The 20333-nt window shown below is 40.3% G+C and overlaps 1 protein-coding gene across 45 annotated transcripts in view; it reads right to left on the minus strand.

The window, feature by feature from the left end:
- Window positions 1-20333, minus strand: part of TTN (titin) — a 273099-nt gene that overhangs the window by 185032 nt on the left and 67734 nt on the right. For 44 of the 45 annotated variants that reach the window (XM_076005692.1, XM_076005688.1, XM_076005677.1 and 41 more), the window contains 37 exons: window positions 19496-19774; window positions 17297-17860; window positions 16493-16774; window positions 16114-16392; window positions 15404-15682; window positions 15017-15295; window positions 14612-14899; window positions 14215-14493; window positions 13841-14122; window positions 13468-13746; window positions 13076-13354; window positions 12697-12975; window positions 12285-12572; window positions 11877-12155; window positions 11450-11731; window positions 11070-11348; window positions 10685-10963; window positions 10291-10569; window positions 9901-10188; window positions 9378-9656; window positions 8870-9151; window positions 7516-7794; window positions 7113-7394; window positions 5719-5997; window positions 5315-5602; window positions 4903-5181; window positions 4531-4809; window positions 4134-4412; window positions 3729-4016; window positions 3319-3606; window positions 2661-2942; window positions 2142-2420; window positions 1741-2019; window positions 1307-1585; window positions 925-1212; window positions 468-746; window positions 95-373 (listed from right to left, as the gene is read on the minus strand). In XM_076005692.1, coding sequence (XP_075861807.1) covers window positions 95-373; window positions 468-746; window positions 925-1212; window positions 1307-1585; window positions 1741-2019; window positions 2142-2420; window positions 2661-2942; window positions 3319-3606; window positions 3729-4016; window positions 4134-4412; window positions 4531-4809; window positions 4903-5181; window positions 5315-5602; window positions 5719-5997; window positions 7113-7394; window positions 7516-7794; window positions 8870-9151; window positions 9378-9656; window positions 9901-10188; window positions 10291-10569; window positions 10685-10963; window positions 11070-11348; window positions 11450-11731; window positions 11877-12155; window positions 12285-12572; window positions 12697-12975; window positions 13076-13354; window positions 13468-13746; window positions 13841-14122; window positions 14215-14493; window positions 14612-14899; window positions 15017-15295; window positions 15404-15682; window positions 16114-16392; window positions 16493-16774; window positions 17297-17860; window positions 19496-19774 — 10689 coding nt within the window. The remainder of the gene's footprint in view (window positions 1-94; window positions 374-467; window positions 747-924; window positions 1213-1306; window positions 1586-1740; window positions 2020-2141; window positions 2421-2660; window positions 2943-3318; window positions 3607-3728; window positions 4017-4133; window positions 4413-4530; window positions 4810-4902; window positions 5182-5314; window positions 5603-5718; window positions 5998-7112; window positions 7395-7515; window positions 7795-8869; window positions 9152-9377; window positions 9657-9900; window positions 10189-10290; window positions 10570-10684; window positions 10964-11069; window positions 11349-11449; window positions 11732-11876; window positions 12156-12284; window positions 12573-12696; window positions 12976-13075; window positions 13355-13467; window positions 13747-13840; window positions 14123-14214; window positions 14494-14611; window positions 14900-15016; window positions 15296-15403; window positions 15683-16113; window positions 16393-16492; window positions 16775-17296; window positions 17861-19495; window positions 19775-20333) is intronic. The other variant, XM_076005713.1, reaches the window with a different exon arrangement.

Below are 20333 nucleotides of genomic sequence, written 5' to 3' on the forward strand. Positions count from 1 at the left end.
TAAGGTACAAAGGGTGGTGGTCAATTAATCAGTCTTGCTAATTAAAAGATTTGTTTCAAAAGAAAGAAAAGAGAGCAATAAAAAGACAACACACCTAAGACATACACCACAGCGTCACAGATATCTTGACCGGCCTCATTTTCTATGAGGCAACTGTATTGTGCATAATCCTCTACCGTGCTCTGGAGAATTTCCAGTATCGTAGACTTTTCTGTCATTGTAATACTGCAATTCTGAGACTGTGAAAGAGGATACTCATTCTTCATCCAGCTCACCGAGATTGGAGGCGTGCCAGTATACGTGGCCTCAAGAACTATGGGGCTTCCTGTCTCAACATTGAAATCAGCCAATCTTTTCACAAAGGTGGCTGGTTCTATAAGGAGAAAACAGGAGGATACAATTCACATCTTCAGTTGAAGACTTAGAAAAATATTTAAAAGGTGCATGCATTGGAGAAAAGAGCAAACCTTTCACAAAAAGATGTGTGGTACAGGAAGCACTACCAGCCTCATTAGTAACGAGGCAAGAATAGTCTCCACTTTCTGATGGCTGCACCTCAAACAACTCCAGTTCTGTGACAAAGTCTTCCAGAGTGATGTTGCATGACTCTCCGGGAACCAATTCTTTGCTGCCTTTAAACCATTTGACCGTGAAGGGAGGACTGCCACTAATGACACTGGTGAACGTGAGGCTTGTTCCAGGCAAAACTTCCGCAGAACCAGGGATTTGTTCAAAAGATGGTGGTTCTAGATATCCCGACGGGAAGGGGAGATTGAGGGAGAAAAGAAATGCAAGTGAGAAGTGCTTTTGCTACTTCAAAGAAAGAGAACTAAGACTAAAAATAAAGACACACCAGGCAAGGCAGGCGTTAAGTCGGGTGGAAGAGGTTTGGAAGAAGCAGCTGCCCTATCCTTGCACACTGACCTTGGACAGTCAGAACCGCCGAGCATTCCTCGGAACCAGCCATGTTGGCAGCCACACACGTGTATGTGCCCGTGTCAGAGGGCTCCAATAAGCTCAGATTCAAAGTACAGACATTTTCAGAAAAGCTGGACTGACATTTGGGCCCACTAACGATCTCATTTCCATCCAGAAACCAGCCAACCGAAATCGGGGCTGAGCCAGCCACTCGGCACTCCAAAACCACCGAGCCCCCCATGACGGTGTTCACGTCTTTCAGCTTGCGGATGAAGGAAGGAGGCACGATGCGATCTACGTAGAGAAGGGTAGTTTTCCATTTAAAGAGAAGCTTTATTTTTTTCCCCCAAGAAAAACTGTAGATTTGTAAAGATCTCATTCTACTCACCCGAAACATGGACAGATACAGTGCAGTTACTTTTGCCAACACTGTTTTTCACTTCAAAGCTATATAACCCCTTGTCACTCATTTCTGCAGAGGGGATTTTAAGGGAAGCCACTTTATTGATGAATGTAATGTGATGTTTTCTGTCTGCAGACAATTCTTTCCCATCTTTGAACCACTTGGCTGAAAGTTCTGGTGTTCCAGCCACTACACACTCCAATGCAAAAGGATTTCCAGTAGTGACAGTCATGGGTTCAGGCTTCTCTATGATTCTGGCTGGTTCTAAAAGAAGAAGTATTTTGCATTGAAAACAAAGTCACCATCCAAGTTCAGATCGTAATCACTATATTACTGGACAAGTGTAATATTTGAGGAAAATAATCATGGGTCGATTAAGTTTTTTTTTTTTTTTTCTCTACATATACTTTGCTACTAACCTAGTACAGTCAAGACTGCTGAACATTCTCTCATTCCAGCATCGTTTTTGATTTGGCACACATATTTTCCAGAATTAGATGCTTCTGGACTCCTGAGTTGGAGAGTTGCAATGTTATCAACGAATGAAATCTTAGTGTTTTCACTCTCTCTGATAACGTCTTTATCTTTCAGCCAGACAACAGAAATGGGCTGGAAGCCTTCCACCACGGCCCGCAGCTCAACAGCGTCCCCAACGAGCGTTGAGGTGTCACTTAGCTTTTTCACAAATCGCGGAGGTTCTAATGAAAGAAATTTGTGGTTTAGGGGGAAAAAGTGTGAGAGTCACAGACACACAAATTATTAGTCAAGCAAGAAAAGATGGAATGAGGAGGCATATGTTTTTGTGCCCATGTATACAAACCTTTGAACTTGACAGTGCAAACACACGTGTCGCTTCCCACCTCGTTAGTAGCTTTGCAGTGATATTCCCCGACATCAGAGGCCTCGAGATTAAGGATATGAAGACTTGTATCGAAATTTTTCGAAGTGATTTTAAATTTCTTGCTGCTTCGAACTTGCTTTCGATCTTTAACCCACACTACTTCAAATGGGGGTGTTCCCGAAATTTCACATTGGAGAATCACATCAGAACCTTTAAGGGCTCCTAAAGGAGGAGGCTTCTGGATGAAAACAGGAGGGGCTACCAGAAAAAAAAAAAAAGAAGAAGACAAACAATGAGAACATTTGCTGACATAAAAATCTAGAAGCATTAAGGATTGGTATAACCGGATGACAACACAAGAAATGACATTGCATAAAACTAATTTAAGAATTGTAAGCCAATAACCTCAACTGGCTTTTTTATTTTGGAGCTCATAGCACTGCTGAGAAAGAATCCAAATCAGAGAAGGAAGAAAGCAAGAAGTTTCGTGTGTCTAACCTTTAACTGTCAGCGCGGTGCTGCAGCTGGCGTCACCAACACCATTGTGAGCCTCACAGATGTAGTCCCCACTGTCCTCAGCACTGGCTTCGTTGATGGTAAGCAATGCCACGGAATTAATGAATGACATGTTGTATTTCCAGCTTTCATGAAGTTCACTGTCATTTCGGAACCATGAAACTTTGATTTCTGGGGAACCACTTATTTTACATTCCAGTTGAATGGATTCTCCCTGCTTTGCAATTTTTGAAGCTTCTAATTTCTTAACAAACTTTGGAGGTTCTAGTAAACCAAAGGAAAAGGTCAGTAAGGGATATTTACATGTCAAAATAGCTTATATTTCTAGTTGAAGATCCCATAAGTTCATATTTAAACTGGTTTATTATTAAGAATATACTTACTGAGAATTTAGTGGTAAAATAAATTAAACAGTACTCTTTGTACTATTGGATGGGATTATACTTAGAGATACACTGACATAAAGAACAATATAAAGAGAAAACAGAACTTTGACTAATGTTGCCTCCAACACTAAAACACAAATTCTAACAGAATCCAGTTAGTTTATCTCAAACATTTAAAAATTAAAGAAACCTTTGTAAGAGAATTATGCAAAAGTATTAAAGAATAAATATTGGTAAATTCCACGTAACGATACCTTTTACACTGAGTTGAGCTGAGCACATGTCTTTGCCAACATCATTTGTTGCTTGGCAAGTATATTGACCAGAGTCTCCTTTGCCTACTTTAAGAATTCGCAAATGAGGAGTGTTTCCCACACATGTGATTGTATAGTTTCCTCCAGGACGGATCTCCTTGTTATCTTTTGACCAAGTGATTCTCATTGGTTGAGCACCAGTAACATGACACTCAAAACCAGCACTTTCTCCAGCAATAACATCTATAGATACAGGCTTGATGTCAAAGAAGGGAGATTTCTTAGGTTCTGGAAGATGAAAAGAAAATGCAATGTGTATTGTTTTGCTTTTTTTCCATCGGCCATTTCTACTTTGACAATGAAATAAGAAGTCATGGTTTGCAAAGAGAAAGCTTGGCATGTGAACAAACCTCTTGCTGTGAATCTAGCACTAGAAGATGCTGTTCCAAGTGGGTTGGAAGCTGAGCAAGAGTATTGGCCAGAGTGACTCAAGTCAGTTTGCAAAATTTTTAAAGTTGCCACGTTATCTACAAACGATGTCTGTAGATTTTCATCATCTCTTAAAAGTACTCCATCTCTATACCAGCACACTTGGATGGGTGCAGAACCATTTAATCGACAAGTGAGTGTAACTGGTAACCCAACGGTTTGTTCTATGTCCTTTAATTGTCTTGCAAAGGAAGGTGGGAGTTGGCGCTCTGTAGGAAGACAAGTAATACTGCAGGCATTAGGAGATGAAATGAAAATTAGCCCATGAAGATAAAAGAGTTAAGATAAGGAAAAAAGAAATTTCTTAATTTATAAAATATCATCACCTTGAATTCTGAAGACAGTCTTAGAAGAAGCAGTGCCTATACTATTTTCTGCTTTGCATGTGTACTCTCCACTGTCACTGATATTCACTTTATTAAAAACAAGTGTGGCCACATTGTTTGTAAAGTAGGTCCTGTATTCAGGAGTTGATCGTAATTTGGTGTCTCCTTTGTACCAAGACACTGTGATTTCTGGAGTCCCAGCAACTTGGCATTGTAAGGAAACCGAATCTCCAACTGATGCCTCCAGAGGTTCCAGTTCCGTAACAAAATAAGGTGGTTCTAAAGAAGAAAGGCTCACAATCAGCAACTGGAATTAAAGGAAATCAAAGAAAACCAAACAAACTATGCTATGTGTGAGATGAATGCAAATAGTCTAGGAGAGAACAAGACAACACACCTAATGTAGATACCAGAGCTTCGCAAACATCCCTTCCTGCCTCATTTTCAATCTCGCAGGAATACTGCCCTGCATCTTCTTTTGTGCTATTCAGAATTTCAAGGATGCAAGTTTTCTCTGTTGTGACTATGTTGCATTTTTCGGATGGAGTGATGTTAAAACCATCCTTTTTCCAGGTGACTGAAATTGGAAGTGTTCCAGTGTAGGTGCTTTCCAGAATTATGGACTTCCCTGGTTCTATAGCGTGATCACTTAATTTCTTCACAAATGTAGCTGGTTCTGGTAAGTGACAAAGCACAGCAATTAAATACAATAGAAACACAAAGATGTGGGCGTAGAGAAAATCAGAAGAGTGAATGCGCTTGAGCAAACCTTTTATAAAGAGACGAGTAGTGCAGGATGTTTGGCCAGCATCATTAGAAACCACACAGGTATATTCACCACTCTGAGATATGTCAATATTAAATAATTCCAGTTCTGCCACAGTGTCTTCAAAATAGATGTTGCACCGGTCTCCTTTCACCAGTTCTCTGGCTCCTCTGAACCAGCCAACCTTGAATGGAGGGGTTCCTCTAATGACACTTGTGAAAGTTACATTCTTGCCTGGTAGTACTTCCAGAGGTTCAGGTTCTTTCACAAAAGAGGGTGGTTCTACATAGACACAGAGGACAATTAAAATATCCTGTGAGCTTTAAATTTAGTTGTAATTTTGGATCAAAAGTAAAAGTACTTTGAATGCCTGTCAGCCTGGATGTGTATCCAAAGAGGAATGTCTAACACTGACCTTGCACAGTTAAAACTGCACGACATTCATCAGACCCAGCAACGTTAGCAGCCACACATGTGTAGTTTCCCATGTCCGATAAATCCAGAGAATTCAGCTGCAATGTGCAGACATTATCTGAAAACATGGTTTGGTACTTTGCTCCACTGACGATCTTGGTTTTCTCATGAAACCAGGCAACAGAGATAGGTGATGATCCAGCTACTTTGCACTCCAAGATGCAAGAGGCACCCAGCACCCCACTAGTGTTTTTCAGTCTTCGTGTGAAAGAGGGAGGAACCATTCGGTCTGTATAAGGAAAGGCAAGAGACTCATCATGATTTGAAAGAATAGAAGAGACTTGAAAGAAGGAAACTTGTAAAAGGAATGTGCACAAGCAACCAGAGGAAAAGACCAGAACTAACCTGAAACTTCAACCACAGCTGTGCAGCTGCTTTTCCCAACATTATTTTGAACCTGGAAAGTGTATGTGCCTGCATCTTGCCTGTCGACAGAGAGAATCTTTAAGGAAGAGATTTTGTTGTAGAAGCTAAACTTGTGTTTTTGGCTGCTGGTCAACAGCTTTCCATCTTTGTACCACTCAACTGCGAGTTCTGGAGTGCCAGCCACCTTGCACTCCAGAGTGCATGTTTCTCCTACCGTCACTGTCATCGGTCCTGCCTTCTCGACAATGACTGCAGGCTCTGTAATAAAACATGATAATTCATCTGTCAAAGTCTGAGACCTGTACTATGTCTCTACTATCGAATTCACTAAAATTGTGTCTCCCAATGAGGTGCTTATGTTAGGGCTCTCCACTTTAAAATGTGATTCCATGGTTACAAGCAGCCATAAAATTATAGCAGTTATTAAGAAATATAGGCCGGGCGCTGTGGCTCACGCCTGTAATCCTAGCTCTTGGGAGGCCGAGGCGGGCGGATTGCTCAAGGTCAGGAGTTCAAAACCAGCCTGAGCAAGAGCGAGACCCCGTCTCTACTATAAATAGAAAGAAATTAATTGGCCAACTGATATATATATAAAAAAATTAGCCGGGCATGGTGGCGCATGCCTGTAGTCCCAGCTACTCGGGAGGCTGAGGCAGAAGGATCACTCAAGCCCAGGAGTTTGAGGTTGCTGTGAGCTAGGCTGACGCCACGGCACTCACTCTAGCCTGGACAACAAAGTGAGACTCTGTCTCAAAAAAAAAAAAAAAAAAAAAAAAAGAAATATACACTCATATGCTAGTCAACACCAAACCAATTCAGACAACGTATATTAGACAATGTGTGTTGGTTTGCTCTTGATCCTCTTCAGAGCAAAGGCTTCATGTTGTTGTGAATTATTTGGTATCTTTTTTGCTCTCCTTTAAGCTATCAAAGACAACTTTTTGTAAGTTGTTATCCAAAAAAATCTCTAAATTGAAATTTAATATATCCAAAGATAGAAGTGCAAGTCTTTCCTATCAAATGTTGACCTTTGGTGTCTTTGTCAGCTTTAACAACTAAACTTTGGAAACAAAATTTCCTCGTAACACTCACTGGGCCCCCAATTCTTTCATGCTTAAACAAAAGATAGTCATGACTATATCTGCTACTCCATCAAGAAAAGTAGTAAGTAAACAATAAAATAGATGGCACGTTTTTGTTAGAATCATAGAAACAGAAAAGAAAGATCGATTAGGGCTTTCCCCTAAACCTGCCAAATAGGGAGGATAAATAAAGTTCTAGAAGAAATTCAGAAAAAGAGAGTCTGCCAGTAACTCTTAGTAACTCGTTGCAGCATTTGGCACCAGTTTCTGTTAGGGGACTATTGTACCAACCTAAGACGGTCAGTGTGGCCATGTTCTCCCTCATTCCACCATCATTCTTGATTTGGCAGATATACTTCCCAGCATTAGCTGGTTCTGCTTTTGCAAACTGAAGAGTTGCAACATTTTCCACAAATGTGATTCTGATGTTTTCACTTTCTCTAATCACTTCTTCCTTCTCTTTAAGCCACTGGACAAATATAGGCTGGGCGCCTTCTATGGATGCTTGTAACTCAGCAGGCTCCCCAGCTACAACGGTGAGGCTGTTCAGTTTGGAGACAAATCTTGGTGGTTCTGAACAGGAAGAGATAGATGAAGATTTTTGAAAAGATTGTCCAGATAATAGAAGAGACAAAAAAAAAATCAGTTTTTGCACATTCCTGTCATATCTGCCATGTACAGGAAACATGCTTACCTTTTAATTTTACAGCACAAATGCAAGTATCACTTCCCACTTCATTCTGCGCTTTGCAGTGGTATTCACCAATGTCTGAAGTTTCAACATTGAGAACGTGAATACTTGCATGGAAGTTTTTCGATGCAATCTTGTATTTCTTGCTGCTTCGGAGTTGCCGCTTGTCTTTGTACCACACCACCTCAAATGGTGGTGTTCCCGAAAGTTCACATTCAAGACTAACTTCAGTATTTTTAAGGGTTTCTACTACAGGAGGGTAGCTGCTAAAAATAGGTGGTTCTGTCAAAAGATAAGAATTTCTCATGAATTGGGCTACTTCTCATGAATTGGGCTATTTAATTTTATAGAATGAAAAGGCTTTGTTGATTTCTTTGTTTTTAAATTGGGGGAAAGGTTTAAGATACTATAATGGTTAATAGTGTCCAGCACTGTCACTATTAAGGAATAACAGCCTCAGAGAGGTGATGAACGTTTGTAAGATAATCAACTATATGGGTAGGGAACCCAGATGGATCCTAGATGTCATGATTAAGCAGTTCAACATTCTGTTTACTCTGCCCTACTAATTTATCTTTGATTGATACAAAAATATAAATAAATATGTATATTAATAAGTATGATTTGCATGAAGTGTGGAATTCTGACTTCAGGGATGAATTTTTTTTGTATTTGTTCTAAAACGGAGACACTTGGAATTTGTCACAATATCTGTGATCTAAGTCTTTCATTTCAACAAATGGTTATTGCATCAATTATTGCCTTAGAACATGACAAACTTGGGCTTTGTGACAGACAGTACTAGAAAATGGCAGCAGATAATATAAGTACTGTTTGTACCAAGGTACAATCATATAATTTTTAAAAGATAGGAACTGATTCTTGAAAGAGAGAAGAAAATATAATTGTACTGTTTAGAATGTAAGGTTAAAACTTATTTTGTTTATATCTTGCATATATGTAGTAAATATTCCTTTTCATTAACGATATAGATTATAGTGAGGATCATAATGCATTTGTAAATTGTTTGAAGGCAAAAGATTAATTTAAAAATGCATACTTCATTTTTTTTTTTTTGGTGAATTTTTGAAACATCACATTTGATGTTTGGCCAGTGTATTGACGTGATTAAAATTATGGCATTGGAATAACAAGAAAAATATACCAGATGACTAGCTACATGTAAACAAAACTTAAGAAGAAAAACTATCTGAAAAGGGAAATAATATTAGCTTGGGAAAATATTCTGTGATCTCAAATGGAAACTAAAGTGACAATAAAAGACTGAAGGGCTGTGATACCTAGGGGAGAGGAGGGTGGTTTCAGTTAACGAGGAGCGTAAGAACAAGGTTTCTACCTTTTACTATAACCTTGGTACTGCAGCTTGTGCTGCCAGCAGGATTCTGAGCCTCACAAATGAAATCTCCACTGTCCTCAGTACCAAGATTGTTCATCTGTAGGACAGCCACTGAGTCAATGAAAGTCATTCTGTATTTATCACTGGCTGGAAGTTCGTGTTCATTTCTGTACCACACCACTCTGATTTCTGGGGATCCAGTTATCTTGCATTCAAGTCGTGAAGAGTCACCTGCTTTCACAATTTTGGATGCTTCTAATTTCTTTACAAACTTTGGTGGTTCTAGAGAGTGAGGAAAGAGGAGATTATGAGGGAACAGAAATGAATAACAGAAGTTAAATTAGGTAGTATATAGGAAAGAGAAGAACAGGAGCCATGTCTGGCAAATACAGTCTACTGTGTTAGAAAGAATGGTACTTTCTTGGTTAGTTAGCCACATTGTAACAGAGTACAGAAGGAACCAGAGCCACGGGTCAGACAGAAACAGAAAACAATCAAACTTGCACACCTGTCACAAGCAACGTTGTAGTGCAAGAGTCACTACCAACATCATTGGTAACTTGGCAAGTGTATTGTCCAGTCTTGGAAGCATCCACTGAGTAGAGATTTAAGAAGCTAGTTGACCCTTCTAAGCCAATGAAACATTTAGGTCCAGAGGCCAGTTCCACATCATCCTTAAACCATTTTATTTTAAATGGTGGTGTTCCTTTTAGAACTGCCTTAAATTCCACCGTAGAATCAGGTATGGCTTGTTGTCGCTCAGGTTTCACTAGGAAGCTTGGTGGTTCTATAGGTTTTAAGAGAGATATATTTAATTAGATTCCTCGTGTTGACTTATTTTGACAGTTGAATGGACTTATAAGAAAACACTCCTGAAAAGAAGTAATGGCTGAATATTTCTTGAACTCAGTGAACATGTGTCTAAAGAAACAGAATCATTGAGATTTTAGCTCTAAAGGATACCAGGATAAGAGTGATACATTTTTAAAGCATTAAAAAAGAAGAATTAAGAAGAGGTAAGAAATTCTGACCTTTCACAGTTAAGATGCCGCTGCATGCGTCATCTCCTGCTACATTTGACACTTTGCATGTGTAATTTGCAGTATCTTCTAATTCCAGGTTATTAACTTCCAGTGACACCGTGTTCTCGTGACATACAAGTCTGTATTTTGCACTTGTAGAGATTTCTTTTCCATCCTTAAACCACTGAGCACTAATAGGAAGTGAGCCAGAAACCTTGCACTCCATATGAATAGAAGAGCCCAGAACTTTATCCATTTTAGTTAATTTTTTGGTGAATGATGGAGGAATATTTTCATCTGTCCAAAGCAAACAGCGAAACACACCCATGAATCTGTGGTTATGTATTTACAAAGGCCATAATATAAATTAGGGAAGTTGACTGGGGCAAAGATACAAACCTAGCACTCTCAGGTAGGCATCACAGCTACTGCTTCCAAAGTCATTTTCCACCTTGAAAGTATACTGGCCACTGTCTTGCTTCATTACTGACTGAATCCTAAAACTGGCCACATTATTTTCAAAACTCATGGAAAAATATCTGCTGGGTACAATTTGTTTCCCATCTTTAAGCCATTTCACTTTGAGTTCTGGTGTCCCAGCCACAACACACTCCAAGGTCACTGGGTCTTTCTCAGTTACATCAACTGATTTAGCTTTTTCTATGATTTGGGCAGGTTCTGTAGCAGGAATAAGAATGCGGATGAGTTACGTTGATAATTCCACTAGACGTAAGGTGCGCTTACAAAATCGTCTCCATAGACAGACTTTGAAAGAGAACAACAGCTTACAAACCTTGGACTAAGAGGAAAGCGTAACACCTCTCAACACCTGACTCGTTCTTGGCTTGGCACGTATATCTCCCACTGTGTCCATTGTCCACGCTTCTGATCTGAAGTGTGGCCACACTGTTCACAAATGAGATGTGAACGTTATCGTCTTCATCAAGAATCTGATCATCCTTTAGCCAGGTTATAGAAATGGGGGGAGAGCCCGCCACGGTGCTCTGAAAGGTGGCAGAACTTTTCAAAACAGTCGTGGTATTTTCTATCTTCTTAACGAACGACGGTGGTTCTGTGATTAGATGAGATAGTGTGAAAAGAAGAGATATATTTTAACTCCTACTTACAATCACAAAATGAAAGAGCATCACAGAATGTTTATCTGGTAGCCTGCTGACCTTTCAGAGCCACTCTAGTACTGCAAGAGCAGCTGCCGCCTTCATTGGATATGATGCACTGGTATTCCCCAGTGTCCGACGGGTCACACTTGGATATATGGAGGTTAAATACTGACACCCTGTCAGCCAGTGTATATTTTTTGCTGCTTCTAATTTCCTTGTTATTCTTCAGCCAAGTGACTTCAAAAGGAGGTGTCCCTGTAACTTCACACTCCAGCTCCACGTCACTATCTTTCACTACCTCCACAGGCTTCAGCTCCCTGATAAAGGTGGGAGGTTCTAAAGATTCAAAAGGAAGACAGAGAGTAGCTTACTCAGTGGAAGACCCCAGGCCTATCCAACAGCGCAGCCAAAATGGAAAATAGATTCCAGCAACGAACCTTTTACTTTTAGTTCAATGCTGCAGCTTGCCGTGCCTGCGTCATTTCGGGCTTCACAGACGTAAGTCCCACTATTTTCTATTCTGGCACCAGAAATTTGGAAAGTGGCTAAACCATCAACAAATGAAATGCCATGTTTCTTGATGGCTGTTATCTCATTCCCATCCAGATACCAAGACACTCTGATTTCAGGAGTGCCTGTTATTTGGCATTCAAATGTTGTTGACTGTCCGTTCCTCAGCACCAGCACTGGGCTGGGCTTCTTAATGAATTGAGGAGGTTCTAAAGATGAGAAAAAAGGTGTGATGTTCAATATATATATATATTTAAAAACAAAGACCAATGAGCAAAATTGCTTTCTTAAGCCTCTTCCCTCCCCCAAGAAAATCCAGGCAAGCAAGAAATCGAAGAGATGTAGAGACCAGACCTTTTACAAAGAGAGTGGCTTTACTGGTAGCTGTGCCCACGTCATTGCTTAGTTGGCAAATGTAGGTCCCAGAGTCGGTAGCCTTGGCTGAAAAGAGCTCTAGAATGGTGGAGGTGTCGTCTTTCCAAACTGAGCGAGCTGCCCCTGAATGCAACTCTTTGTTATCTTTAAACCACTTTATTGTCATAGGTGCAGTGCCACCCACAAGAGCCTTTAATTGAACCCTCGTATTGGGATTGACATCTTGTGACTGTGGCTTATCCACGAAGTAAGGGGGTTCTGGGGTGAAAGAAAAAAAAAACAGCAAAAGAAGAGAGGACAGTTTATTTTAGAACTGAGCCATAAAGGTAAGAATTAAGAAATGAAAGAGCAATATGTTTTTGATAAGTAGAGATAAAAATCGCCAACCTTTGACTGTCAGATGACCACTGCACTGGTTGTGCCCTGCCTTATTGGTGGCAAAACAAGTGTATGTCCCGCTGTCTGTACCTTCCAGATGACTGATTTCCAAGAAGGCAGTATTGTCATGAAAAGAGAATTTGTGTTTTTCACTAGCTGATATTTCTTGGTCATCTTTGAACCATTGGATACTTATGGGATGTGACCCAGCCACTATACATTCTAAGTCAATGAAAGACCCTTTAATGCTGTCCATTTTCTTCAGCTTTTTGGTGAATGAGGGAGGTATGATAAGATCTATCCAATGAAAAGGCAAAAAAAAAAGTTAGGTTAATTTACCAATTTGTATTTTCTCTTAAACTGTAAGAGAGGAAGGAACATGAGAATGCCCAGTTCCTCTCTATAGAAAAGCAATACCAACCTAATACGTTAATGCTAGCCTTGCAGCTGCTTCTCCCCACATCATTTTGGACCTCAAAAGTATATTCTCCACTGTCTTTCTTTTCTGTAGAAATAATCTTCAGTATGGAGACTGTATCAGTGACACTGATTTTATATTTTGGGCCCAGGGTTAGTTCTTGGCCATCTTTAAACCATTTGGCTGTAATCTCCTTAGTCCCTGAAAATTTAACCTGCAAAGTGGCTGGGTCTCCCTGGGTGACATCTATGGACACAGCCTCCTCGATGATTGTTGCAGGTTCTGCAGAAAACAAAGGGTAGATGTGGGTCGTGAATTGCTCTGCTGAAAGGCTTACATCTGCATTTCTTCCTCAAACCCAAGGCAAACTTTCTGAACCAACCTTTCACTGAGAGTACCGCAGAGCATCTTTGTATTCCTGCGTCATTTTTGGCCTGACAGACATATTTCCCATCATGCTTGACTTCAATGCCACTGAGGTACAGACTGGCCACGTTGTTCTCAAAGGTCATTGTTATGTTATTATCTTCAGTGATTTCATCGTTGTCTTTTAGCCAAGTCACCGTGATTGGCAAGGAGCCCTTCAGAGTGGCCTGGAAAGCAGCCGTGCCTCCCCGGAGGGAGCTGGTGCTCTCGATCTTCTTTACAAAGGACGGGGGTTCTAACAGAAGAATGAATTTCAATCAATACCAGCTCCTTAGCAAAACTGGCTTTTTTTAAAAAAAGGGATCGACTCTGCAGAAGAGGCAGTCCATCATGGGAACTGACACTAACCTCTTAAAGTCACCCTGGCAGTGCAGATGCTACTGCCCACCTCATTGGTCACCCGACACTGGTATTCACCAGCATCTGCAGCTACAAACTTGAGGACCTGCAGGCTGACCAGGTGGTCCTGAATGAAGGTCTTATACTTCCTACCACTTCGCAGGGTGGTGTTGTCTTTGAACCAAGTGATCTCGAAGGGAGGCGTGCCTGCCACCTCGGCCAGTAGCATGACATCATACTCCTTCAACACTTCAATAGGCTTAAATTCCTTGGTAAAGTAAGGTGGCTCTATAGTAAAACAGGAATGATCTGTGTTAACAGGGGAAGGGGCTATCCTATGGGCCATAACTTTGGTAATACGAGAAGCAAAGTGAACACAAACCTTTGACTATTATAATGCCACTGCAGTGGTCACTGCCAGCCTCATTTTGAGCCTCACACATATATTCACCACTGTCTTCAATGGCAACGTCTGTAAGTCTTAGAACCGCAGTGGACTCCACAAAAGACATTTTGTGTTTGTTGCTCTCCTTAATTTCTCTATCGTTTGCAAACCAGGTTATTTTAATTGGAGGGGTGCCAGTTACTTTGCAGGCTAGCTGGGTGGCATCTCCCTTCTTTAACAACTGTGATGGCTCTAACTTTTCAACAAATGTGGCAGGTTCTGTGGCAGGAGGGAAGTTATTAAGACACGTGAGAAAGAGGAAAGAATGTATAACAAGCGTAGCACAAAGATGTCAAGAAAACCATGCAAACCTTTTACAAACAAGTTTAAACTGCACTCCACGCCTCCGGCGACGTTGCTGACTTTGCACGTGTACGTGCCCGAATCGGAGGTTTTCACTGTATAGAGTTCCAGAGAACTCTCCAGAGCTTCTTTGGTAATATAGCAGTTTCCTCCAGAAACCAGCTCTTTGTCACCCTTAAACCATCTGACTGTGAGCGGAGTAGACCCTTGGAAAGTGCTCTTCAGGCAGACTGCTGAGCCAGGGAGCACGTCCTTTGATCCGGGTTTAGTTACGAAACTGGGTGGTTCTAAAGAAGGGGTACGAGAAAGAATTTCCAAGAGTTAAGAGCATGTGGTTCTAAGGGAAGAAGGCTTAATCTGAGTATCATCTACAGCAAGAATGAAAATGCAAAGCCTCCCGCCAACCTTGCACAATCAGGGCTCCGCTGCTGTCTTTGCTTCCCACGGAATTTGTGGCTCGACAAGTGAAATTCCCTGCGTCATTCATGTCTACCCTGCTGATCTCCAGAGAGGCTGTGCCTTCCACGAAGGCGATTCTGTATCTGTCAGAAGATGCTATTTCTTTGCCATTCTTAAACCAGGCCACCCTCATGGGGAGGGAGCCAGCGATTTTGCAGTCCAGTCTGCAGGTACCGCTGACAACGCTGTCCACGTTGCGTAAGGGTTTGGTAAAAAATGGAGCAATGTCTCGATCTGTTCGTGGTACAAGAAGGGAAACATGATCAGTACAGAAAAGTGCGCAGTGGCTTATTTTTGGCCATTTGTTGGGTTTCAAATGAATATGTAGTGTCGTTTCCTAAAAATACGAACCTAACACAGTGAACGTTGTCTCGCAGGAGCTGCTGCCCACTTCATTGGAAATCTCAAACGTGTACTGGCCACTGTCGTGCAGTTCAGCCGAATAGAATTTGAGTTGGGCAACATTGTTTTTAAAACTTATTCGGTACTTCTTACTGGCAACCAAGGGTCTCCCATCTTTGTACCACTTGGGCTTCAGCTCTGGGGTGCCTGTGACTGTGTACTCCAGGGTGGCTGGATCTCCTGCTGTCACCTGGATCAATTCTGCTCGATCAATGATTTTGGCAGGTTCTACAATGGTATTCAATGGTAGTAAACAGTTAGGATTCCTAAGTGGGTATTAGGGTTTCACTTTAAAAAGGAAATGGCAATTCAAGGTGAAAGTGTTCCTACACGAACCTTTAACTATTAATTCCCCAACAGACGTTTGGCTTCCAGCTTCATTTTCAGCCAGGCACGTGTATTTGCCACCAAAACTAATCTGAACATCGGGGATTATCAAGACTGCAACACCACTGGAGAAACTCATTTTGATTTTCCCATCTTCTTTAATGACCTCTTGTCCTTTTAGCCATGTGACAGAAATGGGTTCTGACCCTCTCACCGCAGCTTGTAAGGTAACAGTTTGTCCTGCTAGTGCAGTAAAATCATCTACTTTCTTTACAAAGGTTGGTGGTTCTAGTTAAAGCAAGAGAGCATAGAAAACTTATCAGTTCCCAAACACTTTCAGCACCGTCTATATTTAAGAATGTTCTCAAGATTACATTTATCTTGTCTAATATTGCTGTTTCATAGTGTCAGTAGACCAGAAGAAGAAGTAAAATTTAAGAATAATTACAACTCCATCCAAGAGACAGAGGCATAGAAGATATATGTTTATCAGCTGACAAAATGGCTTATGTAATTCCCTTTTGTTATTAGATAATAAATATTTACTCTGCTCTCAAGATAAAGACTAGGTGAACGTTATTGTCTTTGTTCCCCAGGTCAAACCAAGAGAAAACAATTTTAAAGGCTAGGATAAGAGGAGAAAGTACTGGTTTTCCTTCCATGGGTTAAGAAAGCTGTTTTGACAATTTATTAAAGATACATGTTTTTCAAGCACTAACCTTTTAATAACTGAGTCGCGACGCAGCCACACTTGCCGACTTCGTTAGCAACAACACACTCATATTCACCAACATCTGCACTATTAAAAGAAAAGATCTCCAGGGACACAAGAGACTTCTGAGAAAACAACCTGTACTTTTTACTACTTCGAATTTGCTTCTTATCTTTGAACCAGCTAATTTCAAACGGTCCAGTGCCCGCGATTTCACACTGAAGCAGGGCGTTTGTTCCTCTCACTATGTCTGCAGGCTCAAGAGTTTTGACGAAAGAAGGAGGTTCTACAAAAGCACGAGAGCATTGTGTAAGTAATGAGTCACAAACAATTAAAAAGGAAATCTTTTCTCAGAGAAATAATGGACGGTAACTTGGTAAACAAACCTTTGATAACTATTTCAGTACTGCAGCTATCGCTGCCAACGTCGTTCACTGCTTCACACGAGTAAGTCCCGCTGTCTTCAACTTTCACATCCGTTATGTCTAGTATCGCCTCAGAATTGACAAAAGACATGCGGACTGTGTTACTCTCACTAAGTTCTTTGTTATTTTTAAACCAAGTCACCTGGATCACAGGTGAGCCCTTCAGCTTGCAGTGGAGGCGTGCTGATTCCCCTGGGAGCATTAAATAAGAGGGATCCACCTTCTTCACAAAGGATGGTGGCTCTACACGAAGTTCAGAGAAAAAGGAAAAGATATCTGAAACGTAAACTCCACAAAAGAAGACGTAGACAACAAAAAGACTCAACACGCATAAAATGTCTTCACAACATTTCTGAAAAAGCTGTGGGTACATTCAATGGCTTTCCATCATTCTGAGACTTTCCCCCCAAGCTCTTGATTTTTTAAACAACAACAAAAACAACGAACGAACTATACCTACACAAAGATCAATTGTACGAAAGAAGATAGTTAAGAATTGCCTAGACACTTGAAGTTCTTAGACGAAATTTTAACCAAGCTTTGTTAATAGCAGACGTAATACTAAAAGAACAAAAGTAAGTGAATTCTGAAGAAGATTAAAAAAACACTAAAGTCAAACAATGCCAGGACTTTCCCGAGCCAAACCACTTGCTGAATGCAATTATTTTAATAACAAGGTCCGCTGGCTGCATTGTTTGTCAATAACTTTTCTACTGACGCTTCCTTTTAGAGAAGGAAGTGAAAATACATTCCCCTGTTTCTTACCTCTGACGGAGACTGTGGCTGAAGAGGAGCTGCTTCCAGCCTCATTCGAAGCTGTACAGACATAGGTCCCTGAATCTTTTACTTTGGCCAGAGGAATCTCAAGTGTCGCTATTTTATCTTCAAAATAGATCTTATAATCTTTCCCAGGGGGCAGTTTTTGCCCATCTTTGTTCCATGTAACTGTGACTTTTCTGTCTTCATCTACTTGGCACTCAAGGTGGATCTTCTTATTGATAGCTGACTGCACGGGCTCTAATTCTTTAATGAAGTGCGGTTTGTCGATGATGGTCAACTCAGCTTGGCAGATGTCTGCTCCAAACTTGTTAGAAGCCTTACAAGAATAAATTCCTCTATCTTGAATGGTAAGATTCGAGAGTTCTATACTGTGTTTGTTTTCTGCGTGTGAAATCTTGCGGTTAGGCGAAGGTGAGAGGGCAGCACCGTCTTTCTGCCAGATGGTTTCGATCACAGGGGTCCCTGACACTGTGCAGAGGAACTTGGCGGCCTTACCCACAAAAGTCGTGAGGGACTTAGGTCTGGTGAGAAAGATTGGTGGATATGCCTCTGCAAAAGAAATTTTCCAGCATTACGTTTAGTCCCCACCAAAGCTCTTGCTGTAATTATATATTCCAAGACAGAGAAAAGATGAATTATATCTTTAGATAGACATGAGACCATAATTTAAAATAGGGTAATGCATTAAGAAGAACAAAAGATTTACTCAAGGAGAGTGTTCTTTATAGAGGAGTGAGACATCACTTTAATTGTCTCTATCAAAGGAAAGACAAATGTTCTTTTATTAAGTAACGTTGCTAAAGACTTGTCCATTTTAGTGGTTGATTAATTGTTTGAATTATTTGATAAGCAACTCAGCTGATACTTGAATTCTGCAAATTAGAAGTCTATGTAAGGAAGATAACAAAAATGCACTTGACTCTTCTTGAAGAGTAGGGATATTAAGTGATACGAAGACCAAAATAGTTTTATAAAGTCTTTCTAATCATCGTGTCAACTGCCTGGAAATTCTTAAATGGTTTAACTTTGAATGCATACCCTAGGCCATTTGAAATTTGTGAAAACATTTAATAGCAGTAATTTCTCCCTTCCATTCTGCATTTTGAAGCAAGACTTTAGGAAGTTCTTTTTGAGGTTTTTCACGCTCCTTGTCCTTTCCTCTTATTATTTGAAGTTCAGCTATCGGTCCCATTCCTGAATTGGCTTAATTTGAATAAAGGAACTTCCATAAATGTTATAAGAATCATGCCATGAACTTGGTTGCATGGAGACATTTTGACCACAGAGTGAAAGCACTGGTTGAATCATCACTGACCTGTTTCTTAGGATTGTGTGAAATGACTATAGAGAAGAGGAAGCCACAGGGAGCCCCATTTTTTTCATGTCAAAGAGATGTGCTGCTTTCGCCCTTCCCCCAGATGCTCTCATTCAGACAGACACCCAACAGACAGCCTCCCCTAACAGTCAGTGATTGGCTAACTGCACTGCTGCCATATCCGCAAACCATAGTTCCTACTGACACTTTCTCTTGGGAGGAAGAAAGTAAGAAAAGAAAGAGAGAAAGAAAGAAAGAGCTACTATTTTTTTTTTTTTTTTTGCTAATGAGAGAATTCAAGTATTCAATGAGTGTTAACTATTTGAAAGTCACCCTGTGTATCAATTAGGAAATTGAGAACAGAATATTTGTATAGTTGCTCTTATTTTTCAGTTAGTAATAAAGACTAGGGTGAGAATCTTAATTTGCAGTCCTGTACTAACTTCCTGTCTTACATTAGGATTTGTTTAATTTTAGTTTTATATGTAGGCTTTTTTCAGTTTGTAATTCTGTTCTTAATTGGTTATTTGATTCCAAATTATTAACTATTTTGAGACACCATTTATTTTTTAGTAGCCTCACACTGTCCTGAAAATTTTTATATTAAGGGCCAACCTAGGCTCATTTGATTCCTTGACATTATTCTCAAGTAATAAATTATTTTTTTCTTTGGCTGCTATTAGAAATATGACTATAAATAATGATTTCTTATTCCACATAGGCTCTGCAGTATCTAGCTGCTATGTTACCATCTCGGTGATTGATCTCTCCAGTTGGTAGGACAAGCACTTCCTCCACCTGTACGAGAAGCAAAATAGGCAACAATATGAAATGAGGAGACAACATCAGTGGCAATGCACTGCATTTACCTGTCACAGTGAGTGTGGCTGTACAGCTGACACTGCCATACTCATTGGAAGCTTTGCAGGTGTACTCGCCGCAGTCCACAACCTGGGTTCTCAGGATTTCCAGGCTGGAGACATACTTTGAAGATCGAATAGAACACTTGTCACTCTCATAAATTTCTCTGCCAGCTTTAAACCACTGGAACCGGACATTGGGGGCAGTTTGGATCTCACAGGTGAATTTGGCTAGGTGGCCCAGTGCTACTTCTAGAGGCTCAATTCTCCTCTTGATCACTGGGGCAGCTGCAAAGGGAAGAAGAGTCCATTAGCATGCCTCCTTATCAGGCATACCACGTTTTTCCTTTTCTTCTAGCTTTCGTTACTGTTAATAAAGTAAAACAGTTGAAGTTGGTGAGACGGTTCATAGTAGGTTAAGGTAAGTGACTGGAAAATGAGAAAGATCATTGAAGGCAAAAAAGGGAAAATAAACATTTTCAACATATTCAATCATTACTTTCCAGTGAATTGTGAAGAAAAATTATTAAAGTGTGATGCTATTGGATTACATGCATAACATGAAATATTCTTTAAATATACCATGCTGCCTAGGAACACTAAAAATAATGTGAAAAAAACATGATATACTGTGATGAAGTGAAACAACAGCAAAAAAGAAATAGACACAAGAAACACAAATAAACAACTAATCATGGTTATTTTGAATTTCGGGATAAGACTGGGGAATTTCAGAAGGACTAGTTGTTCCCTGATAGCTTTTTATTACATATTATTAAAGTATCTTCATATACAAATAAACTAAGAAACATATTTATTTGGTATTACGAAACATAAAAATATGTTT

Source organism: Microcebus murinus, chromosome 8 (genome assembly GCF_040939455.1).
Source record: "Microcebus murinus isolate Inina chromosome 8, M.murinus_Inina_mat1.0, whole genome shotgun sequence".
In the NCBI taxonomy this organism is placed as follows: domain Eukaryota; kingdom Metazoa; phylum Chordata; class Mammalia; order Primates; family Cheirogaleidae; genus Microcebus; species Microcebus murinus.